The sequence below is a fragment of the Tribolium madens genome, unplaced genomic scaffold (assembly GCF_015345945.1).
Source record: "Tribolium madens isolate multiple individuals breed KSU strain unplaced genomic scaffold, Tmad_KSU_1.1 Scaffold_96;HRSCAF=242;Tcas5.2_LG5, whole genome shotgun sequence".
Classification (NCBI taxonomy): Eukaryota; Metazoa; Arthropoda; class Insecta; order Coleoptera; family Tenebrionidae; genus Tribolium; species Tribolium madens.
The window spans coordinates 802,679-820,774 of NW_025401068.1; the positions used below are offsets into that span (position 1 = coordinate 802,679).

Below are 18,096 nucleotides of genomic sequence, written 5' to 3' on the forward strand. Positions count from 1 at the left end.
CAGTGAAGGTTTGTAGGTGAACATAACATGCATCTTATACGTAACACACTTTTCAATGAACTATAATACATCTTTACACTTAGTAAAATATTTACCAAATAAAATTGATAATCAAAAAGATTAAAAACTAAAGCATTGTGTCTGGTACCCCAAACAATTTACACAATTCAATTAATAAAAATAATACTATATCAATAAAACAATTGATATTTTCTTGTGGGTGAAATTTAAAAGCGATTATACAGGCTGATTTAGAAGTGTCGGACCAACTCTTCAGCTAAGCATAAAAATAAATTCAAATTTTTTTCAAGTCTTTTTTTGAGAAAAAACAGAACTATCAATTTCCATATTATCATGTAGACATCTTAACTCTTTTATTTCCGATGCGGGATTTAATTTATTGGCGACATAAGACACGCATTGGTGTTTTTTTTTAACAGGTATCTATCTGTTCAATCTTTCAAGATCTCTCGTTTCCGCTAATTAAATTCAAGAATAGTTATACAGGCTGTATTATAAAAAACGCCCCAAGACATTATCTCATTACTTAAAACGTAACGTAAAGACGTTATAATAGTCTTTTGCTCAAAGTTAAACAGTTTTTCGTTATCAATCGTTTGCTTGCTTTAGATAAAAAGAATAAAAATGTTCTATTTTTCTACAGCCTATTTAATTTAATTTAATTTTCAAATTGCCTTAAATACAAAGTCAGTGATAAATAATAGTAAGTGAGGTTGTTGAAAAACAATTTAATGAGGAATCCAAAAATAATAAAATTTACAATGTGTTACATTTAAAAAACTGAAATTAATGTCACTTCCGATGAAACAGGAAGCAGTATTGATTGAGCATCTATGCCAAACAATAGATGACAAGAAACTGTTCAACAATTATTGTCATATCTTCAAAAATAATGGAGTTATGGCTTGGGGCGTTTTTTATAATACAGCCTTTATAATCTGAGCGGCCAAAAACTTAACCCATAATCTAACCTTTCAAGAGCTATCTCTCTGAGAAAAGGCTCAAACAAATTTTTGTCACGGGAATTTTTAACTCAGATAGATGTCCTTTATCACCACCCAAGAGATAGTCCTACACTTTTAAATTACCCTGTATGTACGGTAAAAGAAAACTAATACACTATTCAATAATATTAAAATAATCCACGTTATGGACGGAAATAATTTATTTTTATATCATTTGTTTGAGAACTGCTGTTTAACTACAACAATGGCCATTACTGCCAATGTATTATACCTTGTGTTTCACCGTGAATTATAATTTTGTCAACCAATTTATTATATTAATATTTGCGATCCGTGTTCTTAAATTTGAAAAAAAAATCATTCAAGAAACAACAAATCAAGGAAACGATTTCGTTGGAAGTGATTAACTGATTAAACCAAAGATCTTCGAATTTTGTTAAAAACAAAGGTAAAATCAAATTAAATGCTGATACAGTCAAAATCATGAAATGACTTTTCTCTTTCATTGTTGTGGTTATGAATTTCTTATTTGTTGCAACAACGTAATTTTATCTTAACAAAGATATAATTCCAGTGACTCTAAAACCTAGTACCTAGTACTATTTGCACATACCGGTTGATACCACATGATACTACAACATACCAACCGTTTTCGATTTGTCACAATGACGTCACGGTATGTTCCGGTCAACATACACGAACTTACCATCTTCAAGCGCAGGTATGTGCTCTGTCCTTGTTTAGCGGTATCTTGGTAAGAAACAGCTGTTTAGCGTTTGACTGTTTGACAGCAGATCTTAACCTCTGCTCTTATGTCTTGTGTTAAGCCAAATCGATTGGAACTAGCACAAATTGCTTCATTTCAGCCTATAATTGGGATAATTATTTTTATAAAATACTTTGATTTAGAATGAGTTCTGTATTCAAATCGAGCAAAATTGGACAAGTGACAACCAACATGACCATCCAACCTCAACCGACAAACTTCCTAGATTTTAAATTTAGCGCTTTGTACACACATACCGTGACGTCATACCACATCATACTGCTCAACATACCACTAACATACCGCGTATTAAGTAGTAAGTACAAATAGAAAATCCCTAATATTATGGGGTTAAATAACATTCTTTACAAAAATCATTCTGTGAGTTTTTATTTCTTACTTAAACTAGTTAGTACTGTTTAATTACTAGGTGAATTTTCAATTCCAAGACCGTGAACACCCTGTATAAATTGAAAAATTGTACAATTACAGACTATACTAAAAGGTATAAAATCTTCAAAGTATTTCAAACACTTGTTCCAAGCATGACACAGTTACTAGCACACTACTTTCCTCTTCACATCGTAGGTATCTAAAATACTTTCTTACGTTTATGTAATAATAGTTGTTACGCAAAAGTCGGTAAGCGTATCCGACATGTATCATTGAAAAAAAGCAGCTATGATACCTAAAAATACACGCTTGTTTTCACTTTTACCTCCTACAAATATAGGAGATCATACCTAATCCGTATCCGCTCTATTATTGATGGTATTTTGTCTACATATTGTACCTACAGTCCTATAGACATAATAATTCCAATATTAATAACAGACAAAAAAGAACTAGTTATTTTTATCGTGCCAGTGGGTTAAGTTACATACTCGTATTACCTCCTCACGCAAGAAGAGAGTCCACGAGACGTAGTCGAATTAGCGATTTTTTCTTAAGTGAGTTAATTATACAGGGTTATTTAATCGTAGAGATACCGTGAAAACGTAATGTTATGCAATACAAAATACAATCTAAAGCAGCGTCTAGATTTAATTTTAAATACTTTTAATCTACAATGGCATCATTGTCAATCATTTTAGAGTCTAACATACAGCTACAGTCGCGGCCATTGAAAAGTAATACACTTGACAAATAAAAAAATTTTGGCGTTGTAAATTTTCCCTTGAAATTGACAATCACTGTCATGTTTAAAATGTCACTAGAATGTTCTTCTTTCTTTTAAGAACAGTCATTTTGTTCAAATTTTTTAAATTTTGAGAGGATGTGTCAAAATCCCGTGTATTACTTTTTAATGACCGCCACTGTACAGGGTGCTGCATTTTGGATGTCCGAATAGGGAATCTCCGAAACTAAAAGTTTTAGCCAAAAACGAGTAATACATTCTGGGGCTCATTTTTTGAGAAAATAATATTGGTTAAAACCGCATCCCACTATCGTCTTTTGTTTTCGACTTATAGACATGTCCGGCAACACCACATGTGCTAAAAAAATTTGATACATTTATTAAGAAAGCCAAGAATGAATATTATTACTTAAATATTTACTTTTTGAAAAAAAAGAAGTAAGGTTAGGTGTTATCAGCCGGAGCGACTTGGACCGAACACCCTGTATATTTTTTAGATAAGAAAAAAACAAGCTTTTTAAAAATGGCATAGCCATCTATGATTCCGATTTAAAAAAATACAAGATTATCTTATTACGAGTAAACAAACAACTGAAAAAAATTGTTAACTACATTATTAAATTCTACGTAAAAAAGTGCCTGTATAATGTCTTTATTTACAGAAAACAAATCTGTGTCTTCTGTAAAAACGAAGATATGATTTTTTTTAGATTTCGATAAAATGTTAATTTTTGTCTATAAGTCGAAAACAAAAGACTATAGCGGGATGCGGTTTTAACCAATATTATTTTCTCAAAAAATGAGGCCCAGAATGTATTACTCGTTTTTGGCTAAACCTCTTAGTTTCGGAGATTCTCTATTCGGACATCTAAAATGCAGCACCCTGTACATTTAAAAAAAAACGGGAAATAAAATTTTTCCAAATGTAAATTCGGTTATAGTTGTCAATTGCCAACTTGACAATACCTATCAAAAATATTTTTAACAATGTCATTAAATTTATACAATGGCCTACTACTTCATCTGTCTTCCGCTGCGCTCCATATAACGAGCCAAAAGTCAATTCTCCTAACCTCAAAAATATCGTCAAAATCGTCCGATAAGTAGTGTCATCTACTTGGTTAACTGAAAATCACCTGCACTTCATTAAAAATTCATTTTTTCTTAAATTATTTTTTTAATGAAACGTTTGTCGAAGAGCGTAAAGTTTTTTTTTAAGTTAAATAATAAATATTGATGGAATTTGTACTTTTTTAATAAACGTTGACAAAAATTCAATAATACAAAATTAAACAACATGAAAGAATCAATCGGGGAGAATAATTATTGTACCAAATTTCTTGAATGGGTTTGTTCTGAACAACTTTCCTTTTTACATTATCGGTTTTTTCGAGACAAATATTATTTAAAATTGATTTAGAGTGGAATTATTAATTTACAAATTTTATCTTTATGTTCACTGCAGGTAAAAATGACGTACTGAAGAATTTGTGGAAGATTCACTAATTGTTGGCAAGGATTTTCTGCAAATAAATATGGCAAAACCTGCGAAACAATGTCTGGTAATTCTTTTAAAATACACACAAACTTATTATTAGGATGTATCAGACCACCACGATCTTGAAGACAAACTAAACGTAATAAAGGTCCTGGAGTTACCGTAGATAATAAAGGTGAGAGACATGTATGGCAGTGAAATGTCTCGTCTAATTTTTTTATAATGTAACCAGCAACAAAAGCAACAGATGCTCCATATATGCAGCTTTCGGGGATAAGATTTTTTTTTCAATTGTTTCTAATAATTCAAAAGGCAACTCTGGGTCAAGTACATCATAAAATGAGAATTCACTTTCACATTATGGATACAGCTAAATATTTTCAGAACGATTTCACAAAGCACAATGAAATTTGGGAAACAGTTTACCTTCTTTTTTGGTCAAAGTTCAGGCGGCAAAGAGCTAACGATAGATAATGACAACATTTCTAAAGCTAAAAAAAAATACATTGTTCAAAATTTAATTAGTTCGATAAATTTTTAAATAGGGTATGCATGTGTTACATCACAAAACTCAGAAAAAAATGCTCTTCTTAAAAATATTAAATTTGATCCTTCTTGACATTAAAAAATTAAATTAGCCTTGTCTCCCCAGAACAAATGAAGATTTGCAATATCTGTTTTTTTCCTACCGTGTTGGGTTCGCAATTACTTAGACCATAAATATAGTCTTCCGATCGGCTATAAAACATTTTTTCCTTAAGGTTGAACTATACTGGGAAGTAATGTGTTTCTGGCACACAGAGTGGCGCCATATTTAGCGCCGTAGCCGACAACCCAACATACACTTGGTCCGAGTCGAATAGATTTGCTTCATTTCTTCGTTTCTTTGTGATACACCAGTCTTTCATATTTCTACTAGCCACTAGAGGGCTTTTTTCTAAGCCGGCTTCAAGGACCTTGGCCTTCAGCAGTTTGGTAAACAAGCACCGAAGGGTAGAAATAACAAAACGATCATAAAATAATAAAACTCTTAGACCCGGCTTCGGCTAGGCAAGTGGATGCAAAATGTTAAAACTCCGATTTATTTAGAAATTTTTTTGTAAGAGGTCGGTCATACTAGAACCAACAAGATAAAAGTACCTAAGACAAAATTTATTAAAATTTTTAACAAACTTTTTCAATCATTAACCGATAATCAACTTTTCTGTCTAGCATTGTGCAAAACTCGATAATTTTTTTAATAATTTTTTGACCTCTAATTTTGACGAACTTTTTTATGCAATTTGATGGGTTTTATATTAAATTTTAACTCAACTTCTAAAGCGTTTTTGCAAAAATTTTAAGTAATGAAAATCCTGCTATATATACTTGCCTGTTACCGCCGCAATGCGATCGTCACCTTTTTTTGAGACTTTTTTGGACAAGGATTAATAATTTGACCATCGCCATCGTCGCAATTCAGTCTTGTCCATTTTTATTTTTTGGAACAAACAAAAAATATAGTACATAATTTATTAAAAATTATTATTTCTTTTATTTAAAATTTTTGCAGTTTTCAGTCTTCTTACAGAAAATTATTACTCTTATAAAATTACAGTTTTCAAAACTATTTACTCTACCGTTCCGTAGATGGCATGTCTCTAGCTAGTTCCAAAATGTACCACCAGAAGAATTTGTCGCATGTGTACAGACGGAAAGCCGTTCAAACAAGTTTTCAAACAAAACAAAGAAAAATTGCATTTTTAAGAAATACAGTAAAAAATGTTTTTTTAACAATTGGATGTTGTTCTTAAATTTGAGAGTACCTCACAAAACACAGTAACAAAGAGTTTTTATCTCATTTTGAGTATTTGTAACGGATTGCAATAATCAATAGTGTTTATTTTTTTTATGAAAAAACGCATTATTTAAATTGCATGAAAAAAAATACAGTGACATAAGAGGGTTATCTACAATACGCCAAAAATAAATCAAAAAATTCTTCCGTACAGTTTTTTTATAAAAAAATAAAATGGCCAGCTTCACTGACCTCGTCATTTTACTTTTTTACAGAGGAATAATGTTTAAATCCTATTCCTTCTGTATATTTTTTCATTGGTTATAATCAGGAAAAATTTTTAACAGTTAACATTTGAATTTTTTAATCTTGTAATTTTTTTATTTTAAAGTGTAACAATTTTCAACGGCTGATGATGGCGCAAGGTTGCCGAAACATGTCCCAACTTGACTAAACAAAAATTTATCGATTTGTGGAGTTCACTTTAATATTACTTAGGGCCGATTTTTCAATCGTTAAGTTAAAGTTAAACCACTAGTTAAACTAAAACTGCATCATTTTGATTGGTTAAATTGCAAAAATTTCCATAGAAGCCTACTAACTAGAGGTTAACCAACGATTGAAAAACTGGCACTTACTCTGTTTAAAAATAGAGGTGTTTTTAATTTAATTTTTAAAAGGCACGGACAAAAAAATTCAAACTTATACAGGCGCACCAGAACTCGCGCCCGAGAGAAAAATTTCAAGTAAGATAAGATACCAGGAACATGAAAAAAATGTTTAAAATATTCTATCTGTCAAAAATTTTGACATTTATTTTTTTGACATTTGACATTTTTTATGTACATTTAATGATACTGTTAATCTTGTATATGTTTTTTTTATAATTATTTAATAAAAGTAAGTACAAAAATTTTACCAATAAAAGCCACAAATAACATTAAACAGAGTTACAATTTAGGATACACCTTCCTTGTATTCTCTTTTAATGACCTGTAGCAAAAAAACTTAGAAAATTATTTTTCTAACAGAAATAAATAAGAGTCAAGGTGCAAAATTTAAACTCTCATAACTTCGAAATTTTTTTAAATAGAATTTATTTTAACATTTTTTCCATGTTCCTGGTGTCTTACCTTACATGACATTTTTCCCTGGGGCGCGAGTTCTGGCACACCCTGTATATATTGCTGCTAAGGCCATTAAAAAGGAATATTTTTTCAGAATTTTTAAATAACGATTTACTTTCTTATTCAGTATAGTTCAACCTTAATAGGCATATCATCAATGATTAATTGATTAATGAGCAAATTCTTTTTACTAGACTTTTTAGTTTCAAAATTTCGGCAATTAATATTCTCTTTATCAAATCACCGCAAACCGTTGAAATGTCCTAAATATCGGAAAATGGTCATTTTTGACGGGAGTTTCGCTAGATGATGTCTGCAGAACTCGTATCCTTTAGGAGAACAAAATCGCCAAATGGTACACAACGGAACTGAGGTTGCTGCTCCTTATTAATCTAATCCTTTTTCCAGATTTAATGTAATATTTTTTAAGTATTTTTTGCAAATAACACTGCAGTCTTTTAATTTTGAAGAATCTAATAGAATATAAAAATTCAGTATTTATTTAATTAATTTTTGGAATCGTAATTTCAACCTTCATATCAATTCTGGGGATTTATAGCATAATAAGACAGAAACTGGAATATGTATGTATATTTGAGAGCATTCTGCCTATTATAATGAGCTGTAGGAACTTAGGGAAAGGTTTTTTTAATTTTTGCTGTTAAAATTAGCACAAAATTCCCGAATATATTTGATCCATTTAGCACGAGCTGCTGTATCGCTTGGAATTTCAAATAGTGTTTTTTTCTCCAGAAATAAAACATTTTCCGCCCATATTTGAACTTTTTTGAAAATTTGAGAAAGAATTTGTGAAATTTGGAATGTCTGTAGTTTTAAAGTTGTCAAGTAGATGACGCTAGTTACCGTACGATTTTTTTAGGTTTGTAGAATTCATCGTATGCATACAGTTGGAGACAAAATACTTTGGTCGTCAATGTCACTTGAGTGACATTAAATTGTAAAGCATGCTTTAGGACTGTTAACCTTATTTTTAGCTACTGTCAATCATAGTTGACAAGTTATATGTACAGGCTGCTGCATTTTGGATGTCCGAATAGGGAATCTCCGAAATTAAGAGGTTTAGCCAAAAATGAGTAATACATTCTGGGGCTCATTTTTTGAGAAAATAATATTGGTTAAAACCGCATCCCGCTATCGTCTTTTGTTTTCGACTTACAGACAAAAGTTGACATTTTGGCGAAATCTAAAAAAAATTATATCTTCGTTATTATAGAAGATACGGATTTGAAACCTTTTACATTATTTTTTTCCATTTCTGCTGTTTGCTAGTTAAAATAAAAGTTTACTGTTTCTAAACTTTTGTCTAACATTGAATTCTTGCAGTATTCCTTCTTATAACCTTACGAGTATAGAGAGAACAAAATGTCATTTTGATTTTTAAATAAAGTTATTTCATTCCTTATTTGTAAAACATTAAACATGGTATCAAGCAAGTTCAACTTTTTTACTGTGTGTTGCATAATATAAAATTTTCGCGAAAACTCTACGATGAATACCTAACATTGTATGTAACAACCCACGAGTGCTGCAAGTTTTATCCAACATCTCCATATTGAACGATAATTAACAATTCATAACTTTATTTTACCAAAACTGACGGTGGCGTTATTAACATAACGGTAAAGTCGCGGTCAAATCATTGTGGCCATTTAATTTATTGCAAAGTTGGCAGCCCCTAGCCCGCCACCTCTATATAGTGGGTGGTGGCAATGTTGCCAGTAGAAGTAAACAAATAAATAAATTGTGACAACAATTGTGACAGGCGCAATACATGTTATATGAGAAGTATTCTAACCCGACTTTTTCATAATTGTCATTTTTGATAAATAGGTCCCTAAAAAAACAATTGGATGTTTAAAGTCGGATTTACACAACTCAATTTTTACAAATTTACACAGAGAAGTGGCCGCTTTGAATTGACCGCGACTTTAGGTAAACTTCAAAAAAACTCACATCGCTCAAAATAACTTTTGTTTTACAGGTATTTTGCTTATTTAAAATCTTTGCAAAAATAGGAGATCCTAGATAAAAATATAACTCAATGAGAAATCTTATTATGTTGGAAAACTAAATTCTCTAAAAATATAATTCATTCAAAATTAAGCATAGTAATATTTTACACGAAAGAGATAAATTTCATATTTTTCTCTTTTATTTTTTCAATAATACAAAATATTCAGTGAATTGGTAATAGTATATTACAAACCGAGCAAGGAGGAACTTTATTACAGCCGAGCGTTTGCTAGTGATGGGCACAACCGAATAAATCTTAACGAATAATTCCATAATTGTCTGTCATTGGAATTATTGGATAATAGAAAATTCATTCATTCATCAAAAATCATTCATTACGAAGAAATGAATATGAGCGCAATACCGAATTATCGAATAAAATCATTCGTTTCTTTCTCACGTACAGTGAGTCAATGTGTTTATCTCAGTCTAATAATTCATTCAATCAAAGTTTGTACATATCTACTGAAATTTTGACAAGCACGTGCGCGTATGACAATTTATTTGATTAAAATCATTTATTCTTCGACACTGTCAAAATTTATGGTTTTTCTCCCGTGTAAGAAAGTTTTGACAACTGTTTGGCATTTCACAATACGAAACGTCAAATTACTTTTAACAGATTTAAAGCACGTTTAAGCCTTGTTGAGTCTAATTCGAAGAATAAAATGTTGTATTCAACTCGTTTGAGTGTAAATCGGACGCTTTATTCTACCTCGTGGATGGTAAATCTCTCGTTACACTCGTGGTTTAAAAATCTACTCGGTCAAATAAACCATCCGATTTACACTCACACTCGTCGAATAAATAACTATTATTTATTACTCCTAATAAATAATTAACAAATTACAAAAATAAAAAACAAATTATAAAACTTTTAAACTTAAACATTATACAATAGTTTTAATAAAAAGTAACACAAAAAAATATATAAAATATTTCCATATCAGATAGTATGAGGTTTAGAATGAGGCGAAATAAATTTAAATATAAATTTTGACAAAATCCGATAGTGTGAGTTTTTATTAATTATACATATAAAATATTTGCAAATCAGATAGTGTGAGATTTAGAAGGAAGCGAGCGGCAAAGCCGCGAATAATAGCTATTAATATAACGAGAATAATTAAGTGATTTATAATAATTATGATATGGTTTCTTATATTGGTGAATTCAGTCTATCTATTTAATTTAGCGTCCAAACACCAGAGGCGCTCGCATCAAAATTTTAAAATTTTAGCGGTTGACTGTGCGAGAAAAAACAAAATTTTGACGGTGACATCGTTCAAATAAGTGCTTATGTGTAGTTTTGATTTTTAGATTTTTATTCAGTTATTGTATACAGATGTGTGACTGTGTTGTAAAGGAAGTTTTACTAACAATTTGTGAATTTTGGTGATGAGAATCTGAACATTGACAGAAAAAATTTGAAGATTTGTTCCGGCCGGCACGCTTGTGACAAGAACTCAACAATCCAGACTGTTTATGCTTCCTTCTTCGAACATAATTGTTCTAATATAATCCATATAAGTATGAAACCACGTACATCAACCTATGTTAACCACTAAATTGATTCGATATCTTTAAAAAAAGTTGGTGTTCTATTTTATTTGTTTAATCTCTATTAAAGTTCTAGTAGCACTTATCTCCCTCTACTAAATACTCAATTAACATTGTTTCTATCTTTTAAAAAAGGCAGGTTTTGCTCTATGGTTCAGCGTCCAAATTACAGAGGCGCTGCTGAATACGAGTTCAAAAGGTTGTATGTATCATGTATATACAAAACAAAACAAAATTTCGTTCTGAAAATACGATCACATTTTTTATATTACTTTAATTTATATTAATTATTATTTGCTGGAGGCAAATGATTAAAAATAAAACCGCTTGGTTCCATACTTTATATTCACCCTGTATCTGTATGTATATGTCGTAGTCATTGGGCGTAATGCGTCATTCCGCGGAAAGCCTAGTCTTTGGCCGTACTGCCGGCAGATGCTGTAATCAAATGAATATTCCCTTGTTTGACTGAAATTTTACGTCATTTCAGGGATTGCCTAAATAATTCTCGTCAAACAAAGTAACCGGTTAGACCATTAAATGTTACAGCGTTTGACGGAAGTGTATTTAGTCATTTGCTGAAAGCTTGAAATTTTATTGTGTAGTATTTCGGGCCGTAACATTTAGTAATTGTTGGGAAATGGATAATTATAAGAGTTTGTTTTATGACAAATTAAATGAATATTGTTTGAAAAACAAAGATGCCAAAAAACCGTTCCGTTATGAAGTAATGAAGGAGGTAAAAGACTTCTAACCTCAAAATACACCCTTATTTCAGTTGTACATATTTTAGGCTGCAAAAGATTTCTAAAGAATATATTTTTACTTTTGTTTAATTTACCTGAAGGCAAAAAATATATTTTTATCTGTTGTTTAGGTCATGTACTTAACGTTTTTTATATGATTTTATAATATTATATGTTTACATTATTCCAAATAAACGAAACAAATATTTTGCTACAATAAAAATATTTTAGCTTTTTGGCTTTTCTTTTCTTCTACCAAAAATTTACATTTCTACAGAAAGTATCAAACATTTCAAGACTTTTCAGCAAATGACTAAATACACTTCCGTCAAACGCTGTAACATGTAATGGTTTAACGGGTTACTTTGTTTGACGAGAATTAAGTGGGCAATCCCTGAAATGACGTAAAATTTCAGTCAAACAAAGGAATATTCATTTGATTACAGCGTCTGCCGGCAGTACGGCCAAAGACTAGGCTTTCCGCGGAATGACGTATTACGCCCAATGACTACGACATATACATGAGTACTCCATCTATTTATATACCCTAGATAAAGTATTCATCTATGATGTTAGGTGACGAGGTTAGCCGAGTCACCTCCGCATCGTCCGAGATGGTTTAAATCATGTTAAATGCCGGTGGAAACATTTTAGATTTGCAAGATAATCGTGTGAATAGGAGAGGCAATGTATCAAATTCGGTGTCAAAAATTGAAAGATCAATGGATTGTTTACTATGATTTTGTACCTAATATATTTTGAGTTGGTATAATGTCTCGTATCGAACGTATTAAGTGAATATAATAGATGATGATACGATAAAGTCTATTATTAAAAAGGTATGTGGGAAATTGATAGATACTAAACATTATCAGCAAAAACCTTCAAAGTAGATTTTAATTTTCCACATACACACTCCTAACTCAACTAATTTCATAAATTAATTATTATTATTCGTTTCGGTAAGGGTTTTGTAGCGATAAAGTAGAGAGTTTTATTTTTATCTGACTGAGCTTTTAACCAAGACTAAAACCTTATTAAAGTGTGTCGGTATTAACACCTTTCCGGTTTTCATTCACTTAATCTAGGTCTTTTCTGGCTGTCCCCAAGTTTATGCGGAAGAGATTTATCCTCCTCTCCATTTACCGCTTAATACTTACTCAGAATGTGTTAGTTTTGTAGATTTATAAACTAAATATAAAGTACACTAAATACTTAATACGAAACAAGTTTTAAAAAAAACATCATATAATAAAAAGTATGTTCAGGGTGTTTTACGAAGCCTGTGCCTCTAAGATGCAATCAATAATACATATTCCGATACGAACTCGATTACAAATTTTGAAAAATTGAATAATCTTCTCTAGTTTGTACACCCTTTCAAAATTACAACGTTTTTAGTTAGTTAGTGATTAACATAGATAAACTAGAATCATATTTATGCCGTCTCTTAATAGAACAAATGATAATTGTTTCTGAAAAACTGCAGTTTATGACTATTAATGAAATAGTGATTAGTTTAACAACTACTGTCATGGGTTTCCAAAAATTAAATAATTAAATGGGTATGCAGGTGGAACCTCAAATAAAATGACAAGTCTAAAGGTAAAACGGCAATATGCGCTGAAATTAGTCGCCGATGTATAATAATAGTTTATCCACGACTATTGTATAATGTACCCCTTATACGTCTGTTTGCTCTATGTTAATAATACCCACTAATCACTAGTGATTAATGAGTCATTAATCACTCTCATTAATCACTGCAGTCAGAAGCTTCCTTGATTTAGCTATAATATTATATTGTTTTGCTACAAACAATTATTGGTTTTTAAAATTTTATCGTGTAAACCACTAAATATTTTCAATCCAGTTCTGTACATATAAAAAAGATTTTTTTTAAATTAATTTTCCTTGACCAGAACCGTAGATAACACTTTTGTGGAAACGACTTTTCAAACCAAAACAAAACATTTTAGGTACTTTCTTTAATAATAGAAAACTAATTTCAGAAAGAATAAAACCATATTTTGTCTGTACAGGGTGCTGCATTTTGGATGTCCGAATAGGGAATCTCCGAAACTAAGAGGTTTAGCCAAAAACAAGTAATACATTCTGGGGCCCATTTTTTTGAGAAAATAATATTGGGTAAAACCGCATTCCGCTATCGTCTTTTGTTTTCGACTTGTTGACAAACATTATACAGGCACTTTTTACGGAGAATTTAATAATGTAGTTAACAATTTTCTTCAGGTGTTTATTTAGCCGTAATAAAATAAACCTGTATTTTCTTAAATAGATATCATAGATGGCTGTCATTTTTAAAAAGCTTGTTTTTTTCTTATCTAAAAAATATATATTTGTATGGGAAAAATCACGGGGGTTGACCGGTGCGTCATCTGACGTTTCACCTCACCACGTTTACATCGCGATGACAAAACGTCAATTTTTTTGTACTTCTTAATGTTTTTCTGGTCTCTCACTCTCACTTACTTCTTTATTTAAAAAGGATGATGCATTAGTTTTCAAGCTCTAAACATTGGCATGTTAATCTGTATCAGATCGAAGAAAATGTTGAGAAAGAACAATACCTGTGAAGAAGTTTCAGAGAAGTCGGTTCATCAGGAATTTCCAGAACGTTTGGAAATCGAGTTTATAAAATAATTTTTTATAATTTTTTATAATTAACGATTCTGTCTCATTGTACTCGTGTCTAAAACAGATCCTATATAAAACGTCTTATGTGACTCGCAAATAATTCTTGAATTATAGCCACCATTATACTATACTCGTTAAATAGTATACTATAAATAATATTGTATAAACTATTAAACAATAGAAAATATACTAATCCATAAAAATAAATTATTATTTAATATGACCAATTTTGGAACATCTATAATATGAATCCGATTAAACTCGTACAAGACTTTCTCTTTTTTCACATACGGTGGTATGCAAAACATAGGTAGGTTTTTTTAACCTGCACTAACCATTACATCGCCTGGCAAATCCTTGACTTCTATAGAAAGTGCTGTGCCCATCTAAAACAATAAAAACACAAATGTATTAATTACAAAAATTGCACAAAAACACAAGTAACATACAATATGTCCCCGGATTGGGTTTACAAGAGGTAAAACAAATTATCTTTGATTTTACGCCAGAACTGCAAAGAAAAAACATTTTTTGCTTTACCTGAAACGAGCAAATCTGTAATTAAAACTTCATTATTCTAACTCAGTAGAAAGAAAAGTCCATTTTTTCTTGATTTTGCACTTAGAAAATTTTTCTCTACTTTTTAAGTCCTATCACATTGGCGGTTTTATTTATTTGACAATGATGTCACTTTGACAAATGAGTTTTTGCAAGTTAGATAACAAAAATGTTTGTGAAAAACATAATTTTGATAAATAGCAACTCAAAAATACCACTTTAAGATAAAACACAAAGTCATTTTTAACAAGAACTATCCATATTTAATTAATAAATTAATTGTCAAAGTGACATAGTTGTCAGATAAATAAAACCGCCAATGTGATACCACTTAAAAAGCAGAGAAAAAGTCGAAAATGAAGAGAAAAATTAACTTTTCTTTCCACCGAATCAGAATAATGAAGTTTTAATTACAGGTTTGCTCGTTTCAGGTGAAGCAAAAAATGTTTTTTCTTTGCAGTTTTGGCGTAAAATAAAAGACAAAAAAATTTCCTCTTGTAAACCCAATCCGGAAACATACTGTATATTAAAACAACAAAAAACAAAGAAAAGATTTCAACACACTAAACATTTTATTAAAAAATTAATGACGACAAATATCTCCTCAACAAATATTGTCATCAAGCCGATGAAAATTAATTTCAAGTCCTGCAAAAAATTATAAGGTAAATTTCATTAGCATAGAATTAGAACTGTTTTAACCATTAACCATCTATAGTTAAACTTTTCCAAGTTTTTATGTATTTAAAATCATTAAAAAAAGCACAAAAAATAATTGCACGAAACAACGCCTATCTTAAAAATAATTCAACCATATGCAAAATTATCTTCAAATAAGAAAGAAATAAGATTATCAGTTAAAAATAAAAATTCGCGCGACAAATAAACCTAATTAGAAAAGCGGGTCTTTAGAAATAATAAAATGAACTCTATGCATGAATTTCAGGAACGTGTTTGATCCCCTATTCGCACGTTTACCTTACGTAATGGTTTGAGTTATCTTTACATCTGCACCTTTATGCTCATTTGCACGTGAATCCTCAAAAAGCTATAACAACTCGTTCAATCTCCTTTTCAATTTTCTCAAACGATGGAAACACAATTTGGCGGCGTACACGAATGACAACGTAAAGTTTATTTTAGTTCAAAAGCGATGTAAAGACAAAATTATTAAGTTTCTGCTTTCTTTTAAAATAGCATAAATTAAGTTGGCCGCCTATCTACTCGTACTATTCCTGCTATTAGGTTTGAGAAGATGACAATCGTAGTTTCATGTCTGTCATAGAATTCTGTACTGCCAGACTCGGAAACTTTCTAAGTATATGTAATATGCCAAGACACGTCCCATACATTAATTAAACTAAGCAAATTTGCTCAAAACGGTTCCCGACGCACGAGATATCGCATATGAGGAAAAAACTAATTAGAGCTCACATTACATTAACCATTATTGTTTAATTAAAAACGTTTCAAAAATACGAATGATTTCGCAATACAAAGCTAAACATTACGCTATACTGTTATAATTTTTACTTATAATACGAAGATGTGATATAAAATTTAAGTTACATAATTAGAAATGAATGATGAAAATCCCAAAAAATGAAAATAAGTAACCGAATAATGTAAAAGTTTGAAAATCACAAAATTTGTAATCATTGAAAAAATAATAATATTTAAACATTCTGCCAATGCAATTCCTTAAGGACATCTTATGCCACATCTGTGCAGTCCTTGAACAATTTTAATAGAACTACTAGACTAATTGATAATAATAACGAAATTAGAACTCTAACGTTGCAAGCCAAGAAGATAAATCAATGACAACCGCTTTAAATTCTAAGTTCGAACTATTATTATGTGCCGTATCTAAATTGTTATGCGTCTATAAATAACACTTGGCATTAATACTTTAAAAAATTTTGACTCGAGATAATGTTGTAAGTTGGACAAAACTGGTGCAACATATCACTGCAAATTATATACAATAAACTGTTGCAAATCTATAAATTAAATAACGACTTTTTAAACTTTTATCTTTTTCAAATAATGGGCTTCATTAGGACAATATTTCACTAGTTACTACACAGATTCTTCTTTAATTCACAAAGTAAATCGTGATAAAAACTGCAGATGCGATGTTGCCAACAAATCGGCAGCACATGCACAGAGTGTTACGTCTGAAAACTTGAGGTGTACAATTTTATCAAAGACATTTTACTCATAACTCGACGGATAGTTTGTCAAATAGTGGCACACACTTTTGAACTAAATTGTATGGATTCCCTAATTTCACCGTGGAAGTAATAGTTATAAGTATTAAGAGCGGTAGGTACGTTTTACCAAATTGAGGGCAAATATGTGGGAACCGAGGGCGCAGCCCAAACGCAAATAACGCTCGTGATGCTTATGACGTTTTTTTGCACGACGGCATTAATTTGCATTGTGTTAAATAATACAATTAGTGAAATACAATAATAATTGCACTGCAGTTTTTAAAGTTGCATTTGATACATTCGTTGTTATGGATATACAATTTTGATTTCAAACAAGCTTCACCATATTGAATTTTTGCTGGTTTTGGCGTCGTTTGCTCCAAGAAAACTAATTATATTATCCCCTGCATCAATAATGGGTAAAAGTGAAAACAACAAAAACATTGAATTAGAAGATGCATGAAAGATTGGTTGCAGTGCGGTGATCCCGTTATCAAAATACTTACGATAACTTCAATCAGTGGTGCGACAAAAAGAAGTTAAATGGCTTTAATGAAAAAGTGCTGTTTGCCTATTTCGTTAATCGCAACGAAAAGCTAAAATCTCCAGGCAGTTTATGGTCGGAATATTCGATGCCGAAATGTACGATTTTCCTCAATAATTCTATCGATATTTCAAGTATGCGACATTAATTGCCTTTCTTAAGAAAAAGGCATCTGGGTGGAAACCAAAAAAATCGAAAATCTTCACTAAAGAAGATCTTTTAAAATTTTTGACTGAAGCAGCAGATAACGAATATTTGATTCAAAAGGTTAGTTGTCTTTCATTATTAATTTATTAATATTTGTAAATAAATTGTTTTATTACATCGCAATGATTTTTGGCATTACGGGTGCTTGGAGACGAGAAGAGCTTTACAACATAAGAGCTACGGATATCGAAGATCAAGGATTGTTAATAATAGTTAAAATACCGTTCACTGAGACAAACACTTCAAGATGTTTTACCAACAGTAAAGATGAAATAATCGAC

At 30.8% G+C, this 18,096-nt stretch overlaps 1 protein-coding gene across 2 annotated transcripts in view; it reads right to left on the bottom strand.

Annotated features, from left to right (window-relative positions):
- LOC123013991 (RNA pseudouridylate synthase domain-containing protein 2-like) overlaps positions 1-18,096 on the bottom strand; it is a 344,356-nt gene that overhangs the window by 217,194 nt on the left and 109,066 nt on the right. For both annotated transcript variants that reach the window (XM_044412876.1, XM_044412877.1), the window contains exon 3: positions 14,626-14,676. In XM_044412876.1, coding sequence (XP_044268811.1) covers positions 14,626-14,676 — 51 coding nt within the window. The remainder of the gene's footprint in view (positions 1-14,625; positions 14,677-18,096) is intronic.